The sequence below is a fragment of the Oreochromis niloticus genome, linkage group LG17 (genome assembly GCF_001858045.2).
Source record: "Oreochromis niloticus isolate F11D_XX linkage group LG17, O_niloticus_UMD_NMBU, whole genome shotgun sequence".
In the NCBI taxonomy this organism is placed as follows: Eukaryota; Metazoa; Chordata; class Actinopteri; order Cichliformes; family Cichlidae; genus Oreochromis; species Oreochromis niloticus.
The window spans coordinates 36814315-36832497 of NC_031981.2; the positions used below are offsets into that span (position 1 = coordinate 36814315).

Below are 18183 nucleotides of genomic sequence, written 5' to 3' on the forward strand. Positions count from 1 at the left end.
TGTCATCCCATGACAAGTCAAACACGCTGATTAATCACACTGTGTGAAAACGTTAGCCTACTGCTCTGGATAAACGCATACTATGCACCTTAAACAGCAATCAGACGAACACTTCTTGTGGAGGTCAGGACAGGAAATTACAGTCTAACTTGCACCAGTGCAGTGTTAGTGCACATAGGGACCTGGTTCTGTCTGATGCTTTTTAAGCAGTTCAGGCAATTTCTGTGGGAAGAAAACAACTGCAGATAGATTCTGAAGGTGTATCTACAAAACACCTGTGAATTTCCTGCAGTGGTCCCATCAATAGCCAGTGAAGTCAGTGGTTCCATCTTTGGGTAGAGCCAGGGATTGATCCACCAACCTCTAACTTTTAGCATCTACACATTTTTGTTCTTTCTTTGACTGGTTGCCAAAGTCAGAGACTCTGAGTAGGAATGTGAAAATTAATAAATAATTTCACTGCGTGCTGTACTCGTATAACTATGCATGTGACAAATAAAGAACCTTCAATTCTCTCACTGCATATCTTTGGACTGTGAGAGAAAGCACACAAACACAGAAAGACCCTGGCCTGAGAGTGGAATTGAACCCAGGACCTTCTTGCTGTGAGCCAACAGTGCTAACCACTGTGCCACAGTGCTTAATACTAACAGATAGCTTAACAAAATGAATAAAATCAATAATGACACTAGCACTGTTCCATGTTTCCCTGCCTATAGCCCCATTAGATATGAAGTTTGTATATTTCTGTACTCACATAACTACTCAACTTTTTTGTTCACTCATGTTTGTGCAATCTGTGCAGTATGTAAAAAGATGAGTAATATGCTCATTTTTAATCAGTTTGTATTATCGAGTATTATTATGGATTTTCAAAGAAATTAATTGCAGAAACTGTCCTAATTCATGATTTCATATCCTTGATTTTGAACTTGTGGCAGAAACAAAAGTACCTATAAGCATGTTAAACTTTTCTTTATTTACTTAAGTTAACCATTAAATGTAGCAGTTCAACTGCAGCTTAAACACACAGTCTTTCTGGAATTTGCACTCATAAATTAACTTTGACGGTAATCTCAGAACATGCTGAAACAAGGAAATCCCATTGACATATGCCAAGAATGTGATTACAGTTATAGTGTCTTCATGACTTTACAGAGGAAAAGGTTTTTATTTGCCTTTAATTTGGAGCGAAAACTTCAGTGCTTGTTAAAGTCTGTCATCATTAAATCAGTCAGTTAAGCACACTGTCTTTGCAGTCATTAATGTTATATCATATATGTAATTTGACACTTTAATTTCAATTTTTTTGTAATGCAAACATTTTAAATGCGAACCTCATGTTCTCGCAGCAAATCTCCTTTGCAGAATAAATGTTACTTGGAAAGGCTACAAGAATCATCTTTACTAACAAGCTCATACTAAAATGTGTTGAAAACCCTTTTCTTTACTAAGAACAATACACAGTAAGGTGCTTGATCAGATCCAGAGAGTAAAGATGCCAGAACAATGGAAGCCGATAAGATTTTACAAATGTAGAAAGGATCACTGGGACAACTTTAGCATTTATAGTGAGGGAGTCAGGTTTTTAGTCACTCGCATTGATAGCAACTTCAATTGCTTGCCTGAAAGTTGAGAAATGTCAGCAGAGTTTGTTCTGTCTGGACAGATAACTCATTATGCCATTTTATCAGAATCCCATTTAATCAAACATGACTCACAAACTAAAGAAGGGTTTTTCTCTTCATTTATTTACATGAGTGATTTCTACTTGCCTACAGAGAACCTGGACCTCTTAGAGGTAGTTTCTGATGGCTGTCTGAAAAGCAGTTATGAATGCCACCTTTAAAACTGGCCTTTTTGATTTGGAATTGTAGGTCTGGTGTATGAGCTAACAGTTTCTTTTTGCATGACTCATCCTGCACAGAAGATAAACAAGCTGCAGAGAGAGTGCTGAAGCTGCACTGAAACTGCAAAAGAGTATGAGTGAGGAATGTAGGACAAATGATGATCTCAGTCTACACACTAGATTTTCTGCATTTGGCTCTAATACTCTAACACAGTGAGGAACGCACACACTGCCAAGACTGTGTCTCACTGCAGCTGTCAATAATAAATGAAAGGAATCCTAGAAGCAGGAAAATCTGATCACTGTGCATCTGAGTGTGATATGCAGATAAAGCCTCGTTACAGTGTTCTCTGTTTTCATCTGCTTTTGAGTTTTTACTGTACAAGTTTCTTATGCTTCTCAGCTTCAAAGTATAGAAAACAAGGAACAGTATGTTTTAAACCAATTTTCTCCACAGACATCCGCAACTTCTGGCATGTCAACCAGACAGAAAGTCTTACAATAGCTTCCAGTGGCTAAAAGGTCTCAAATTAAGGAACAACATCATAGCATAACAGAGTGAAGACAAAAATGTATCCACTGAAACCTCTGAAGTTGATTAATTTAATTTAATTTGATTTCATTTTTTTTTCTCAAAGATATTTTTATTAAGATTAACCAAACAGAATATATACAAACACATTTATAGCAAGCATAACAAAAAAGAAAACATCGCAGAGGTTGTGAAAGGAAAAAAAAGAATATTGCAATGTGGTCTTAGATTCTCAGAAAGAACAGAGCTAAACGTAATTATTGTTAAGGTTGCATAGTTAAATAGAGAAATATATATGTATGTAGAATATATAAGAATAAATAAATGAACATCTACATGCAGGCTCGTCTAAGGAGTTTGCAAAGAAAAGCGTCTGGACTTCTTTCAGTTGCTTGAAGACGTTTCACCTCTCATCCGAGAAGCTTCTTCAGTTCTAAGGTCAAATGGCCGAGAGTCCCAGATTTAAGCCCTGTAGGAGTATCCCCCCAAAGAGGGACAAAGGACCCCCTGATGATACTCTACCTAATCACATGAGCCAAGGTGTGAAAGTGGGTGTGGGACCTAATCAGCCAGGGTTTCGGGTGAACTCATTGTGAAACCTGGCCCCACCTTGTCATGTGATTTCCTGAGGTCAGATGGCCCAGGATGTGAGTGGGCGTTAAGGCGTCTGGGGAGGGAACTCAAAACTGGATTATAGATGGCAGACAGTTGGTGTCGTAAACCACCGCCTCTGTTCAAAGATGGTCGCTCACAGTGGACATAGATGGCCTCTTTCACTCCTCTTTCAAACCATCTGTCCTCTCTGTCCAAAATGTGAACATTGGCATCCTCAAAGAGTGACCTTTGTCCTTTAGATGCAGATGGACTGCTGAGTCTTGTCCTGTGGAGGTGGCTCTTCTATGTTGTGCCATGCGCTTGTGAAGTGGCTGTTTGGTCTCTCCAATGTAGAGGTCCGGGCATTCCTCACTGCACTGTACAGCATACACCACGTTGTTCAGTCTGTGTTTTGGAGTTTTGTCTTTCGGGTGAACCAGTTTCTGTCTGAGTGTGTTGCTGGGTCTGAAGTACACTGGGATGTCATGCTTGGAGAAAACTCTCCTGAGTTTCTCTGATACACCGGCTACATAGGGGATGACAATGTTGTTGCGTCTGTCTTTCTTATCCTCCCTCGCTGGTGTCTGATCTTCTTTTCTGTGCCTCTTTGCTGACTTTATAAACGCCCAATTAGGATAGCCCAGACGCTTTTCTTTCCAAGCTCCTTGGACTACGATGACCTGGATGACTGAGAACCTTCACAGACATACATGCAGGCTCATAGAGCAGTGATGAACTTGGGCTCAGGGCCTGAAGATTTGCAACATATTTCAGCAGGGACCTTCACAGCTGTTTGTATGTTTTGCTGGTATCGCTAATCAGAACAGATATTTTCCAGGCTTAGACAGGAAATCAGATCCCTCAGCCAGTGCAAGTGCGTCAGTACAGAAGGATTTTGAATTTATCAACTTAAATATCAAATCTCACATATCCTCAGACAGAGACATGCTTAAGTCCTGCTCACAAGCAGTTTTAACCCTGTCGATAGCAGGGCCTCTCATGCCCACCAGCATGTAATAGATAGCAGATATTAACCCTTTCTGAGTTGGATGCAAAGTTAGGAACATTTCTGCTGTCTTCAAAGTACCTCAGGAAAGGTACTGAAGAAAGTGTCTAATCTGAGGATGCATGAATAAATGTGATTTTTCAAAAGGTTTTATAAAAGATGCAAAGTCATTATCAGTGAACAAATCATTGAAGCACCTAGTGCTCTTGAAATGCAGGATTGCTTAAAGATGGTTAGAAAAGGTCCTTTGATGCGATTGGACTCAAACGAGAAAAATCAGTCAGACAGAAGTGTTTTGTCATCTGAGCCCACATCCTCACAGTGTGCCAGACCAGAGGATTATCTGTGGAGTGGAGATACAACTATTGCCAACATAATTTAGCTCCACTGACACCCAGGACACTGAATTGTCCCGATTTTGGAAATGAACCCAAAATATGCTGCATCGCATATTAGCTGCCCGTAAACTGGCAACATAATAATCTATGATTCACCCCAACCAATCACAGCAGATGGCCCCGCCCCTCCCTGAGCCTGGTTCTGCTGGAGGTTTCTTCCTGTTAAAAGGGAGTTTTTCCTTCCCACTGTCGCCAAAGTGCTTGCTCATAGGGGATCATATGATTGTTGGGTTTTTCTCTGTACCTATGAAGCACCTTGAGGCGACTTTTGTTGTGATTTGGCGCTATATAAATAAAGCTGAATTGAATTGAATAATAATGATTAAAAATGAAAATGTGAGATTATCTTACAGTGACCAAAATCTAGGGACCACAGCAAGTCTTCCAGGTCCTGAGGCAGCAAAACAGCCCCAGCACCATCACACTACTACCACCATATTTTACTGCTGCTATCATGTCCCTTTTCTGAAATGCTGCATGATGCAATGGGACACACGCCTTCCAAAAAGTTCAACTTTTGTCCCGTCAGTCTCCAAAGTTACCTTTGCTACCGGTCGCAGCAGATGGCCCCACCCTTCCCTGAGCCTGGTTCTGCCGGAGGTTTCTTCCTGTTAAAAGGGAGTTTTTCCTTCCCACTGTCGCCAAAGTGCTTGCTCACAGGGGGTCATATGATTGTTGGGTTTTTCTCTGTATTTATTACTGTAGGGTCTAATTTACAAAATAAAGCACCTTGAGGTGACTGTTGTTGTGATTTGGCGCTGTGTAAATACAATTGAATTGAACTGAATTGAAAGTATTTTCCCACTTTTCACACAGGGCCATGTAGGGTTGGATTTTTTCCCCATTAATAATAATAACCCTTCATTTAGAAATGTACAAACATAGAAAAACATAGGAAATCAGGAAGGGGGCAAACATTTTTTCACACTACTGTATTATGTTACATTGACCCTTCTCAATTGTTCATATATATAAGATATTACTGAAATAAGGTAAACTGAACCTGACGACTGGACGTTTAACTTATCAGTGACAGGAAGTTTGCAGAACATGGTCAGGATGAGTCATGTTTTTTTCTACCATCTACAACTGGGTTCTGAAGAACGACTCTGTTTTTGATTCAGCAGCAAATAAAACAACACAGTGTAACAATGTCCAGGTCCTATAGCATGTTAAAATGTCCATTGAAACTTTGTTGAAAAGGACATTTAGAGAATAGGTTAATGGAACTATCTAACAATGTGTGGTATACTTGACACAGCCTGTCCAAGAAGTCTTTGTTCTGTATGTAGAAGCAATTCAAACTGTAATAGCACCAGAAATCCAACAGCATGTGTAGAATGTACTTACCCTGTGAGTACAGCAGGATCTGCATCTCCAGCAAGGTGCAGGTGAACACCTGGACCAGGTTTTCCACGCCTAGCAGAGCAAAGGCCTCTGCCAGGGGGAAGTCGGCCAGAGGCAGCTCTCCTGGCCCAGGCCTTTGGCAGACAATGGGTTCGTATATGCCGTGGAATTTGAGTGAACGCCCCGGAGCAGGCAGTGGCACCTCGTACAGGATGTTGTAAACGTAGCTCTCCAGTGGCAAGGGAGGTGTGGTTGCAGCTATAACAGCAGAGTGCATCTGTGCAAGGAAGCGGCGGCAGGCGTGCATGAAGGGCATAGGCGTGATCAGACACAAGGCTTTGGACACATAGAGCGTGTCCCGTGACGAGTCATAGCTCCCCGCTGCACGAGATAAAGACGATGAGGATGATGAGGTGGGGGAGTAACCATCATCTAAACTGCTGGCTAGCGAGTCCATGCTGGAGGAAGAAGAGGAGGAGGAAGAAGTGGCATTTGTTTGCTCGGCATTGTGCATCTGGTAGAGAGTCTGCATAGCAGAGCAGATCTGTGGGCTGGTCACCTCCTCATAGAAGGTGTGAACGAAACCATATGTTCGAGATCCATCTTCCTTGGTGATGATGAAGGAGTGGAACTGAGGCTCGCGCTGGTCTGCCTGTGTCCTGAACGACAAACCTTTAGGCATACAGAGCTGCAGAGAGAAAGGGTAAACAGAAATCACTGTGTCAGCTCTAATTCACTCACACTGTAATTAGTTATGGGTCCATAATCTTTAATTTTTCCAGATCTCATAGGTTTTTCAAACACCGGTAAAAATGGTGCTTACAATTAATTCCACAGCTGAAAATCTTACAAGAAAAAGGCAGCGATTCTCTGCTTGTTCATTCTCAAATTTGAATTTCTGCCATTTTATGTTTTTGTTTTCCATTTTATTGTTATAATGAGTTCAATAAGGAAGATCTATGGCCTCACATCTGTCCACTCCAGCCCTGCCAGCTAAATCTGAGCTTTATCACTTCCATTCATGCCGCGTACTTTAAATCTCACTGTGTCTTTGTGCAACCCACGTCCTCCCTATCTCCACCTCTCATCACTCAAGCTCCATTCAAGCCACCTTCATCTCCACCAACAGCGTCTAGGCTCCAGGGGGTCCTCCCCTAATCCTTTTTACAGCTGGGGTTCAGTTTTGCCGAGACAGGAACCACCAAACGTCTATCTATATTCAGTTCATTCTTTCTAATGGTCTGTCCTTATTGAACTGATTTGTTTGTTGCTGTGACAAAACAAAATACCTGAATATGTTTACTGAGGAAGTCTTTCATGGCGTCTTATACCACATATCCACTATTTTTAAGAAATGAGGAGATTAATCATTAAATAAATTACAATTGTTGGAATTTGCTAACTCTCTACAGCAATCACATGTCATATGATTACTATACACTTGTTGCTTTCACAGCCAAACTCTATCAGTTATTGTCATCACCAGGTTTACTCGGCTGCTGAGACGAGGGACACACTGTGGAGACAAGTCTCAAGTCACCATGTCTATGCATGAGTACATGCACACAAACTGTTATCCACAATAACTGTTTTCACAATTTGTTGACACTTTGAATTCTTTTCCTTATTGTGCATTCTGAAAGGCATCTAAACAAATATTTAGGCCTGATTGGATTCTCCATGGGTCTTAATGAGTACTCGTAGATCATTTCCTTTCCACACCCATCCTGCATCTGACAATAGTCCATAACATTTTTATTCCCTTTTGTTGTTTTCTACAGAACAATTGCAAGCGTTTTGCCTCTGAGTTCAGTCAGTAATGAAAGATAATGATATAATTCATGACATCTGGCAAGTCTGTCAAATAAGCATTAACCAGGCTGCAGTACAAGCCTGCAGAATGAACCAGGAAGCAGTAACAATCATTTAACTACGCGAGTGAGGAGCAACACAGGATATACCGGCTGGGTGTTCATGTAGGAGCCAATATACTTATGAGCTCCACGATGTAGCAGTTAAAGGACAAAACAACCTAATTTAAATGTCTTCCTGTTTACAATACTGATGTGAAAAAGAAATGAGGACAACAGCAGTTCAACCTAAGCACATGGTTTAATGTTTACGGCACAGGAAAACTGCTGAGACCTTTACAGGGTTACTAAACTGTAGAAGAAGAGGCTGTATGGAGCTGTAAGAGTGGAAATGTGGCAAAATAAACACCTGAAATACCTTAGAGAAAAGAAATACTGTAGAAACTGTGTATAGTACCAGTGTACCATCTAGTACACATATATACATACCAATATCACCAATACAAACCAATATCTTGCATGGAGACACTTCAACACTGCAGACTGAAGACGCCGGGGACTGAACCAGTTGACAAGATGTTCTACTGAATGAACTTTATCTGCTCACAACAAAACGTCATACTTCCACCACCCTTCACCAATCCACAGGTAAAATGACGATATACTCTATTGCCACAAGTATTTGCTTGTATTGCCTTCAGAAGCATATAAACTTGAGTGAAATCCCATTCTTAGTCCATAGGGTGTAATATGAAGTTGCTCACTCTTAGCAGCTATAACAGCTCTTCTGGGAAGGCTTTCCAAAAGGTTTAGAAGTGTGTTTATGGAAATTTTGGACCAATTTTCCAAGAGCAGATTCGTGAGGTTAGACACTGATCTTGAATGAGGCCTGGCTTACAGTCTCCACTCTAATTCATGTTATGGAAGCCTGAGGTCAGGACTCTGTGCAGGCCAATCAAGTCCTTCCAAACCAAACTCACTCATCCAAGTCTCTATGGACTAGTGCGCAGTCATGTTGGAACAGGAAGGAGCCATTCCCAAACTGTTCCCACAAAGTTGAGAACATGAAATTGTCCAAAATGTCTTGTAATGCTGAAGCATTAAAAGTTCCCTTCACTGGAACTAAGATGCCGAGCCCAACTCCTAAAAAATAATCCCACACCATAATCCCCCCTCCACCAAACTTTACACAGTGCAGTCGGACAATCACAGTTTTCCCGACAACAACCAAACCCAGACTCGTCCATCAGATTGACAGATGGAGAAGTGTGATTCATCACTCCAGCGTACATGACTCCACTGCTCTAGAGTCCAGTGGGGGCATTCTTTACACCACTGCAACCAATGATTTGCATTGCACTTGTTGATGTAAGGCTTGCAGTCAGCTGCATGGCCATGGAAACCCGCTCCATCCGCTCGTTGACTTTTACTGTTAGCTTCCTTCAAGCTATGCAGGTTCTCCGTGATACTGGTTTAGCATCCAAAGCATTGCTGCTGACAGAGGTCATAGTAAATATAGAGCAGGACAGAACTGAACAGAACAGATCAACCCTACTGATTGGCTCATAGTTACAAATACCTGTTTATTCAGGATTTTAGGTATATTGGACCAATATCTGAACCAAATATTGGATCAAGCAAAGTCACAACTAGAGAAGCACAGAAATATTTTCTGGTACTTACTTAACTTTCTATGTTGTTGGTCACAGATTGCAACTATTCAGAGATCCAGTTCTGATTATGTAAAACGTACTTAAAGTGCAAGAATGGGAATACTATTAGTGTAATTATTATAAAATGATAGAAAAGGTTTTGAAAATCTTGTGCATGCTTTTGAGTGTGCGATTTCTGTGTCTGCAGAGCATGGGTGAATACTCATTTTGGTGTATTTATTCTCTTTACTGACAGGACCATATCCAAAAGAAGTGAGCAAATCTCCCTCCCTCCCTGCTATAAATACATGATTTTCCTTTGCTCCCCTCCCAGCAGAAGGCTAAAGAGGAGGAGATGAGAATCCAGGCAATTCCAGAGACGGTGAGATGGTACTGGGATGAAGAGATGATGGAGGTATGTAGGTAGAAGAGGAGATTTAAATAAGGAGCTATAATGATCAGAAAACATGCAAAAAGAAAGGATGATATTTCTGTCATTAAATGCCCTTGACGTGGCATCGGGTTTCAGCTGTTGCACTGCTGCAGAATGGACTGTTTCCATGTCAGTGTAAGGAGAGATGCATGGCTGAATTATTTAAAAGTTGTGATGGTGGGTGAGGTGGAAAAAAAGGTGTGTACTCTCTATCCACATGGAGAGTACACACCTTTGTTTCCATCACAAACACTGCGCTGGTCATGCCTCCTTCATTCTTGTCCTGCTGTCACATGTGGTCCATCTCCGCTGTCTAGGACTACAGCTGGTGATGGTAGGATTTCTTCTGGTCTGCTGTGAGTTGCTGGAAGCTGGAGGGCTGCTCTAAACTTGCAGCAGGTGGAGAACTAGCTGACAGCCCAGTACGTTGGGCTCACCTATGCTTCAGAGCAGAGCAGGGACTGCCATCATCAAGTTTACTTTTGCATACAAAATGAGAGATTCACTTGAAAGGCGATTACACTACTTAGAAATTTATTTATATAAAAGGACTTTAAAAATATTTTATTTGCAGAGTAGAAACTCCCTTTAAGGCACATACTTGTGTGTGTGTGTATATATACCCACCTTTGCCACCGGTAGAATGTAAAGCCGTATATTCAGTACATAGCCTGTCCCTTTTTAACTGTTGTGTTCATCTCCCTAGATGTCTAAAGACTTAAAACTTAAAAATCTAATATTTCTTCATCTACATGTGATTCGTATCTGTTCATAGATGTCTGGTATCTCTATCCCAGATACTGTTTGGCAGTGTGGAACTCTTTCCTTAACAAGATTTTAAAAAACACCTAAATTAAAACCATAAATCTGCCACAGTCAGTACAGCTTCACACGTAAAACTCTACAAAATTTTGGAGGGGATTTGTATTAATTGCTTTGTTACCCACAATTCCTTGAGGCCCAACTGTGTTTTAAATCAAAGCCTCAAAGCCTTCTCCCTCCGTCTCTAGCCAAAACCACTAACCACTAGCCAAAGCCCCATTTCCTCTAGAAATGATCCTATTGGGCTCTTCCTGCCATATTTTTGATAGAATCCATAGTCTGCTTTTCTTCAGTTCTGCCTATCATTTCTCTAGAAATCACAGTCCATACCATGTTAACAGCATCCTGGTCGAAGGGGTTCCACTCCACATTTTCTGGATAGCGTGCCAGAACTTTGGACTTGAATGTCCTCTTCAGGGGACTCTGCTCAAAGTTTTCACCTGGACAAATAAGAAAGGAAAAATAAAAAGGTTATAATGCATCAACAAAAAATAAATCAAACAACCTGGGCCTGAAGCTGTAGAGTCGTGCTCCAGATCAGCTGAGCTCAATGCCAGCCCACCTCATTTTTAGCTCAACTGATACCCAATTGGCATGCTGTTCACAAATAGCAGGATAATGTTTGCTGGTGACTCTGTAGGATGCTTGGCCACACACTTTCACCTCAGCTCCCCCAATGGTTTTTCTGACTTAAGGAATGCCAGATCTGTTATAATTCATGCCTACTTTGTTCTGTGAGGGGCTATTGCTGCTAAACTCGAGGCTTTTCTGGTATGCTTGTCATGTATGCAGGTGAAAAGGCAGAGATGTGTTCTTTCCCCTCTTTAGAATTTGCAAGAAGGTTTTGGGAGGTTCCAGAAAATAGGCATATGATTTTACAAACACATTACTCCAGATTACTCCAAATAAAATATCAATCCTATTTTGAAAAGTGGTCCTGGCAGAGTTCCAATTATGTTGGACATGAGATACAGAAGTAGAACATAAAGCTTAGCAGAATCAGTAGCACTGGCTCAGTAAACCAAATGGACAGAATATCTCTGTGAGCGACTGAACTGCAACGCAGATAACACCAAGTTCACATTTGTGCAACTAGAAGCTGGCAAGTTCAGCTCTGCAGTGAGCTTTCCTGAAGATGCAATCAAAGGAGTTTTCAAAGAGATTATTAAATACTACATAATAGAGATGGACCGATCCGATATTATGTATCGGTCCGATACTGACCTAAATTACTGGATCGGATATCGGAGAGAAATAAAAAATGTAATCCGATCCATTAAATATCAAAAAAGCACCTCACAAAACATGCGACACGGCGTAACTCGGCTCATAACCGTAGCACGTCGGAGCAGTGTGCTCACGTTATAGAGTGGCTGTGTGTATTTGTAGCCTCGCTACCAAACCAGCATTTCATCTCCGAGGAAGTTATCCCAGAGAGAAGTAAAGCAAGTGTGTAAGTTCATCTCTGAATGTTTGTAAAGCATACCCGACCGACCGATATATGGAGCAACTGCCTCTCTCTCTCTCTCTCTCCTGCTGCTACTTCAATCATGAAACTGATCAATGATCAGCTGATCGGCTTTTCTGTCGTGAGTCCGTCTCTCTTCTTTGTTTTTGGCCCACTTTGCACCAGAAAGAGGAAACCAGCGGCTGAACAACAGCAGCACGTTTAAGCTTGATAAGCTGTTGTTAGAATGTATTTAATATTACTTTCTAGACCAGGATCCTTTTCTACGTAGCTGACGGCTGGTAACTGTGCAGGGGCGGATCTAGCAAAGTTTAGCCAGGGGGGCCGATAGGGCATGAACAGGGAAAAGGGGGCACAAAGACATACTTTTCTTTCTTATTCTCATTTAAAATGTCTCGCTTTTAATAAATAATTATCCGAATCTTACACCCAAAGTTTTAATCTGATGTAAAATGTATAGAAGTCCATTACTGTATATAGTAACTGTTAAGTCTAATATACCCTAGTAAGCTATAGTACTTTTTCCTTTGGGAAGGTACCATCTGTGCACTCTGCAATTCTGTTGAAGAAAGATGTTGAATCTATTTAATTATTCTTGAAAAATAATTTATTTCTGTGCATTTTTTTTCACCCTGCATCAAATTAAAGTTGATTACGTCAATTAAGCATCATGAGGTGGAGGGTGGGGGGTGGTTCCCTATGTTTTTTTTGCTGGGAGTTTGCAACCCTATTAGTTAGGTTGCTTAATATTTCTGCTAAGTACTCTTTAAAATACCAGAATAGGGAGGATGGAGCAGGTTTAAGTTTATTAGATTGATCAGTGTTGCTGAACTATGAAATATTTTGGGTGCAGTGTATTTTTTACATACAGGTATAACAGAATAGCTTTAGTGTTGTTGTTTATTTAAACTGGAGTATGAACTTATACAAAATGCAGCAAGATATTAAAAAAACAGTTTTATTGATAAAAAAAAAACAAAACACTATATCGGATTCATATCGGTATCGGCAGATATCCAAATTTATGATATCTGTATCGGACATAAAAAAGTGGTATCGTGCCATCTCTACTACATAACAGAAAAAAACAACTCAACACTCAAGTGGTTCATAAAGGAAATAAATATATGAAAAATCTCAAATAGAAACAAATGTTCTCAATTCTGGCTAGCTCAGTCCAGTTCCAGTTAACTCAGTTCATTCACAAAGAAAAAAATCTGCTCTATATTTTGGTAATCCTCTGTCAATTCAAGTCTACATCATAGAATGTAAAATACCCCACTTTGGGTTTTTAATCCACAAAGGGAACCCAAAACAAGGAAATTAAAATCCCCAAAAGTTGACTCAGTTTATCTGGATGTAGCGTTTTCAGTGGGAGAAATGTTTCGTCACTCATTCTTCAAATCTCCCAGGGCCTCTTCACTAGCCTTTGTAGCAGTTTTCCCACCACCTTATGGTTTTCTGGCTTCTATTTCTGGCTGACCTGAGACTTTTGTACATACTTTTTCAAATCCAAACCTATTCCTGACCAGTATACCAATGTTTGCATCCTTTAATCGGCTTTGTATCTGCCAAAGCGGCCGGATGCAGCGTCATCAAGGAACGACTGCAGAAGGGTCTCCCGGAGACAATCTGATATGCAAACTTGATACATGGTTCTGTGTGGAAGCTGTAAGACTCTGCAGGCCTTGTCTTCCAGGATGGTGAACTTGGTAGCCTCAGTCACAGTGAGATTCCCGTCATCTATTTTAGCCCGGTAATTTTTTTGTATTTTTGCATCATTCTGGTGGGAGCTCCATTTGTCCTCATCTGATGATGAAACATGCGTGCAAGGTTCCCCTTTAACAGATAATATGCTGGCAACCTGGGATGTTCCATTGCTGGCAGGGTCACTAGGGGCTCTGGATAAAGCATTCAGCACAGTGTTATAATTTCCTGTAGTCACCTGTAAAGGCGAACTCCTGCAGATACAGGATCCAGCAAGTGACTGTGCAGATCGCTTTTGGGTTTTGAACACCCAAACCAAGGAGGAGTGATTCAATTCAATTCAATTTTATTTATATAGCGCCAAATCACAACAGCAGTCGCCTCAAGGCGCTTTATAATGTGCAGTAGATACAGAGAAAAACCCAACAATCATATGACCCCCTATGAGCAAGCACTTTGGCGACAGTGGGAAGGAAAAACTCCCTTTTAACAGGAAGAAACCTCCGGCAGAACCAGGCTCAGGGAGGGGCGGGGCCATCTGCTGTGATTGGTTGGGGTGAGAGAAGGAAGACAGGATAAAGACATGCTGTGGAAGAGAGACAGAAATATGAGATCAGACAGAGAGGTGATCAGTAACTATAGTGATGTGTCTACCCTCTAGGTATCTCCATTTCTTGAATGCCCACACTACAGTTAGCTCTCATTTTCTGTAGTGGAATAAATGCTTTTTTCAGGCCATAGGCCAGAATTTCTCTGCATAATCTACTTTGTTTGCACAAACACAACTCCAAGTCCATCATCACTGGGATCTGTATACACCACAAAGGTTAGGTCAGGGTTGGGATGGCCTGAGATATCAGACATTGTTTAAGGGTCTCAAAGGAATGCTGACATTCTGGAGTCCAATTGACTTTGGGTCCTTTTCACTTCAGTGGCTCAGCAATCTGGGAGATACCAAACCTGTGATACCAGCCTGCCATTCCTAATAGCTGGCGTTTTTCATCTTAACAGTGAGTTTTCCCTGCCTTAATTTGTCTAACACAGCCCAAAGATCCAAAAAAATGCTCTTCTCAGGTTGGAGAATAGATCATAAAATTATCCAAGTACAAAAAGCAGGTCCGACCTCTGAGATCACCCAAGGTTATCTCCATCAGCCTCTGGAAACTAGCTGGTGCGTTCCTCATTTTGAAGGCATAACTTTGAACTTTGAAAGGCTAAAGGGACAGGTGAACACTGTTTTGTCAATGCTTGGACACTGACTGTTTAACGGGCACCTCCTGGGTGACAAAGATTTTATGAGTAAGCACTTCTGTGCATCCTGTCTTCCCATGCATACATCCCTGTTTTTATCAAGTTAACAAAAGAAGTGTCTCTTTTACTGCTGCTTACAGCTGGGAGACCTCAACTGCTCTCCGCAGGAGCTCTGCATCAATGTTACTCTACTCTAATAAAAGCAAGCCCTTAGGGCTCATGGCCAAGAAAAAACAGAGTTGCACCCCCTCTCCCCAATCACCAGGTATGTCCACACTTCCTCCAAAATCAAACCAATCAAACTTTCTTCTAAGTTGACTCAATACTGGGGATTTTTACTCATCCCAGTAGGATATGCCTGGCACACCTCACTCAGAGGTGCCCAGGGGTCATCACTGACAAATGCCCAACAAGACTCTAAGACTCTAGGATACCAGTTGAGGCAGCAACTTTTATCCAGAGTGGGCACCTAACTCTTTTCTGGTTGAACCATAGCCTCAAACTTGGAGGTGCCAATTCTTATTGATGCTGCTTCATATTCACTTGGCTTTAGGGCTGCTCGATTATGGCAAAAATGATAATCACGATTATTTTCACTGAAATTGAGATCTCGATTATTTGACGATATTTATTTAACAATAACAATGTATTGAATAATGGCTTTAAAGATTGTCAAAAAATAATATAAAATAGTGTGCAAATACTGATTACATTGCAATTGTTTGCAATATAAAAAATAAATGAAAAATGTAAACATCTATGTTTAGTGAACTTCAAAATACTGCACAATATTTGATCCACGTCTGACTCCGCGAACCCATAATGTTTCCTCCAATGTTCCCTCAAATGTTTCATGTGTCTGAGCGAACACACAAACTCCCTGAGCGTCCCTTGGACCACTGTGAGCGACATCAGACGTGTGCACTGTGGTCACGCCAGCATCGAATCCATCCAAGTTACATGGTTTATTAAAATAATCAAATCACAGCATTTACATTTATGTTAGACTACTTTTAATTAACTGCTTTAGCCCACTTACAATGAAAATGTAAAAAATCCTGTTCATGACCTGTGTAGCATGTTAACACTATTGGAAGTAAAAATAACTTGAACTCCAATTTTGAAAACACAACTTTCTTTCTTTTTAAAAAAAGCTCTGACTTGTATTATGAGTCTGTGGTCTGGGAGAGAGTCTGTAACTCTGTCTGCCAAATACAGCATATAATGACCAATGTTGGGCAATTAATTATATGGTTACTTCTTCAAAAAGTAACTCAGTTTGGCAAACAACAAAGTTTTTTGCAGCTATTTTTTTTTTTTAATGCAGCCAAGGCGTTTTTTAAATAAACATTTCAAACTATTTACAGAACAATCAGCTGTTCTGCATCAAATCTGATGCCACACAAATTATTTGTGCCACTCCAAAAAATAATTTGTCCACTATGAGATAAAGGAGAACAACAGCCTGATACCTGCAGGCCTGACAGCAGGAGATGTATCACTGCTGTAACACCTGTAACATTCAGCAGCCGCCTCATTGTTCTGACACACACAACAAAACTATTGACTACACTACACACTAACTACACACTAACTACACACTAACTACACACTAACTACACAAGATTTGCGCTAAACGTCTCAAATCTCTCACATCTCAGAACACCGCCGTCACTCCTAAAACTTCCCCCCGTTTCTTAACAACTAGATGCCACGTTGCCATATCATTTTTTGATTGGTCGACACGGTACTTTTTTCGACCAATAGGAAAGGGTGGGGGGTTTTTGGTTTTGTTTTTGCTCACAGGCGGAGAGCGCTTTCGAGCGTTTTCGTTTTTACCGTTTCTTCCCGCAGTAAATATAAACAACGACAGTATTCAGGAAGAAAACCAAACATTGCAGATATTTTTATCATAACTCTGGTTTTACGGCCTATCAACACAATTTAAAAACTGGTATAAAGTCCACACTTTTCCCGTCAATTGTTCCGTCTGTCCTGCTCACATCTCCAATGGTTGTACACGTTGTCATTAACGTGGCTTCACTGCACATCAGCCACGCCGCTTTGCCAGCTAAAACACCGGTATCGGCACATAAGGACGCTGTCATAGCCTGTCAACGACGTTGATTGGCTGCGTATATACGAATGTGAATCGCATTATTGGCTGGACTATGGGATAAGGTGGCATCGTTCTAATCTCATACAGGAGCAGCCAGTCACTCACTGACTAACACTGCAAAACAGAATTGTTAAAGTTTTAATTTTAATTTCAATTCAGGTTAGATTTGTTTTGTGCGCAACGCAGATTTTCTGTGCGCAGAGACCGTGCCAGCAGTGCGCAATTGCGCACGTGCGCAGCTTAGAGGGAACATTGGTTTCCACACCACGGAAGTCGTTTTACCTCTTTTCAACCAACGGCATTCTTTCTTCAGCAGCCATTATCCTCTCCTCTCCAAATAACTTCTGCTTAGCTTTCCGAGCTTCCCTCGGGTCCTCTTAATTGTTGTGACGCGTGTTCGAAACGCAGAGAGGTGCGCTCGATTTGCCACACGGAGCAGCGCGAGAGTAAAGCACGAGGGAGGTGCTAATAATCGGCTCAGTCATTTTTAATGATCGTTGAAAACCCAGATCGTAATCGAGATTAAAATTCGATTAATTGAGCAGCCCTACTTGGCTTTATCTAGGAATTCTGTCCATAAAGATTTTGAAAAGAATCGTGAGAAAAGGGCAGCCCAGTGGAGTCTACTACCCACCAGGAATGAGTCCGACTCTCAATGTGAACCAAGGTCAACAGTTGTGCAAAGAGTGAAAGGTTCGTAGCAACGGGACAGACACTCCAAGTCCATAAAATACATGGTCACCTTGTTCCCACACACATTTCAATATCCTCAAGAGGATAAAGAGTTGGTCCAGCATTCTGTGACCAGGACGAAAACTAAGTTTTTCTGCCTGAATCCAAATTCGAGTAACAGACAGACTTTTATTTCCATTGACCTGATGTAGACCATCCCAGGGAGGCTGCACCTCAGAGCACTGTCTCCAGTCTCACTGCTTAAAGACAGGAGCCAACACCCCAGTCTGTCAGTCCAGGTGACACTGCAGAGGTGTGTCAACCAAAACAGCCCTACAACATCCAGGGCCACCTCGCCCCAGGAACCCTACCACCAACAAGTTGTCTAGTGACTCCCCAGGCTCGGCTTTTTCTACAGAAAACATTTCAGTTGGATTAAGGAGGCTCGACTATATCCTCATTTGAGGTCAGTAGCACCTCACGCTCACCATACCATGTAAATAAAGCACCGTTTTCCTCTCC

At 41.3% G+C, this 18183-nt stretch overlaps 1 protein-coding gene across 4 annotated transcripts in view; it reads right to left on the reverse strand.

The window, feature by feature from the left end:
• Nucleotides 1-18183, reverse strand: part of dennd5b (DENN/MADD domain containing 5B) — an 81777-nt gene that overhangs the window by 31451 nt on the left and 32143 nt on the right. For all 4 annotated transcript variants that reach the window (XM_025899754.1, XM_005475571.4, XM_025899755.1 and 1 more), the window contains 2 exons: nucleotides 10775-10884; nucleotides 5730-6414 (listed from right to left, as the gene is read on the reverse strand). In XM_025899754.1, coding sequence (XP_025755539.1) covers nucleotides 5730-6414; nucleotides 10775-10884 — 795 coding nt within the window. The remainder of the gene's footprint in view (nucleotides 1-5729; nucleotides 6415-10774; nucleotides 10885-18183) is intronic.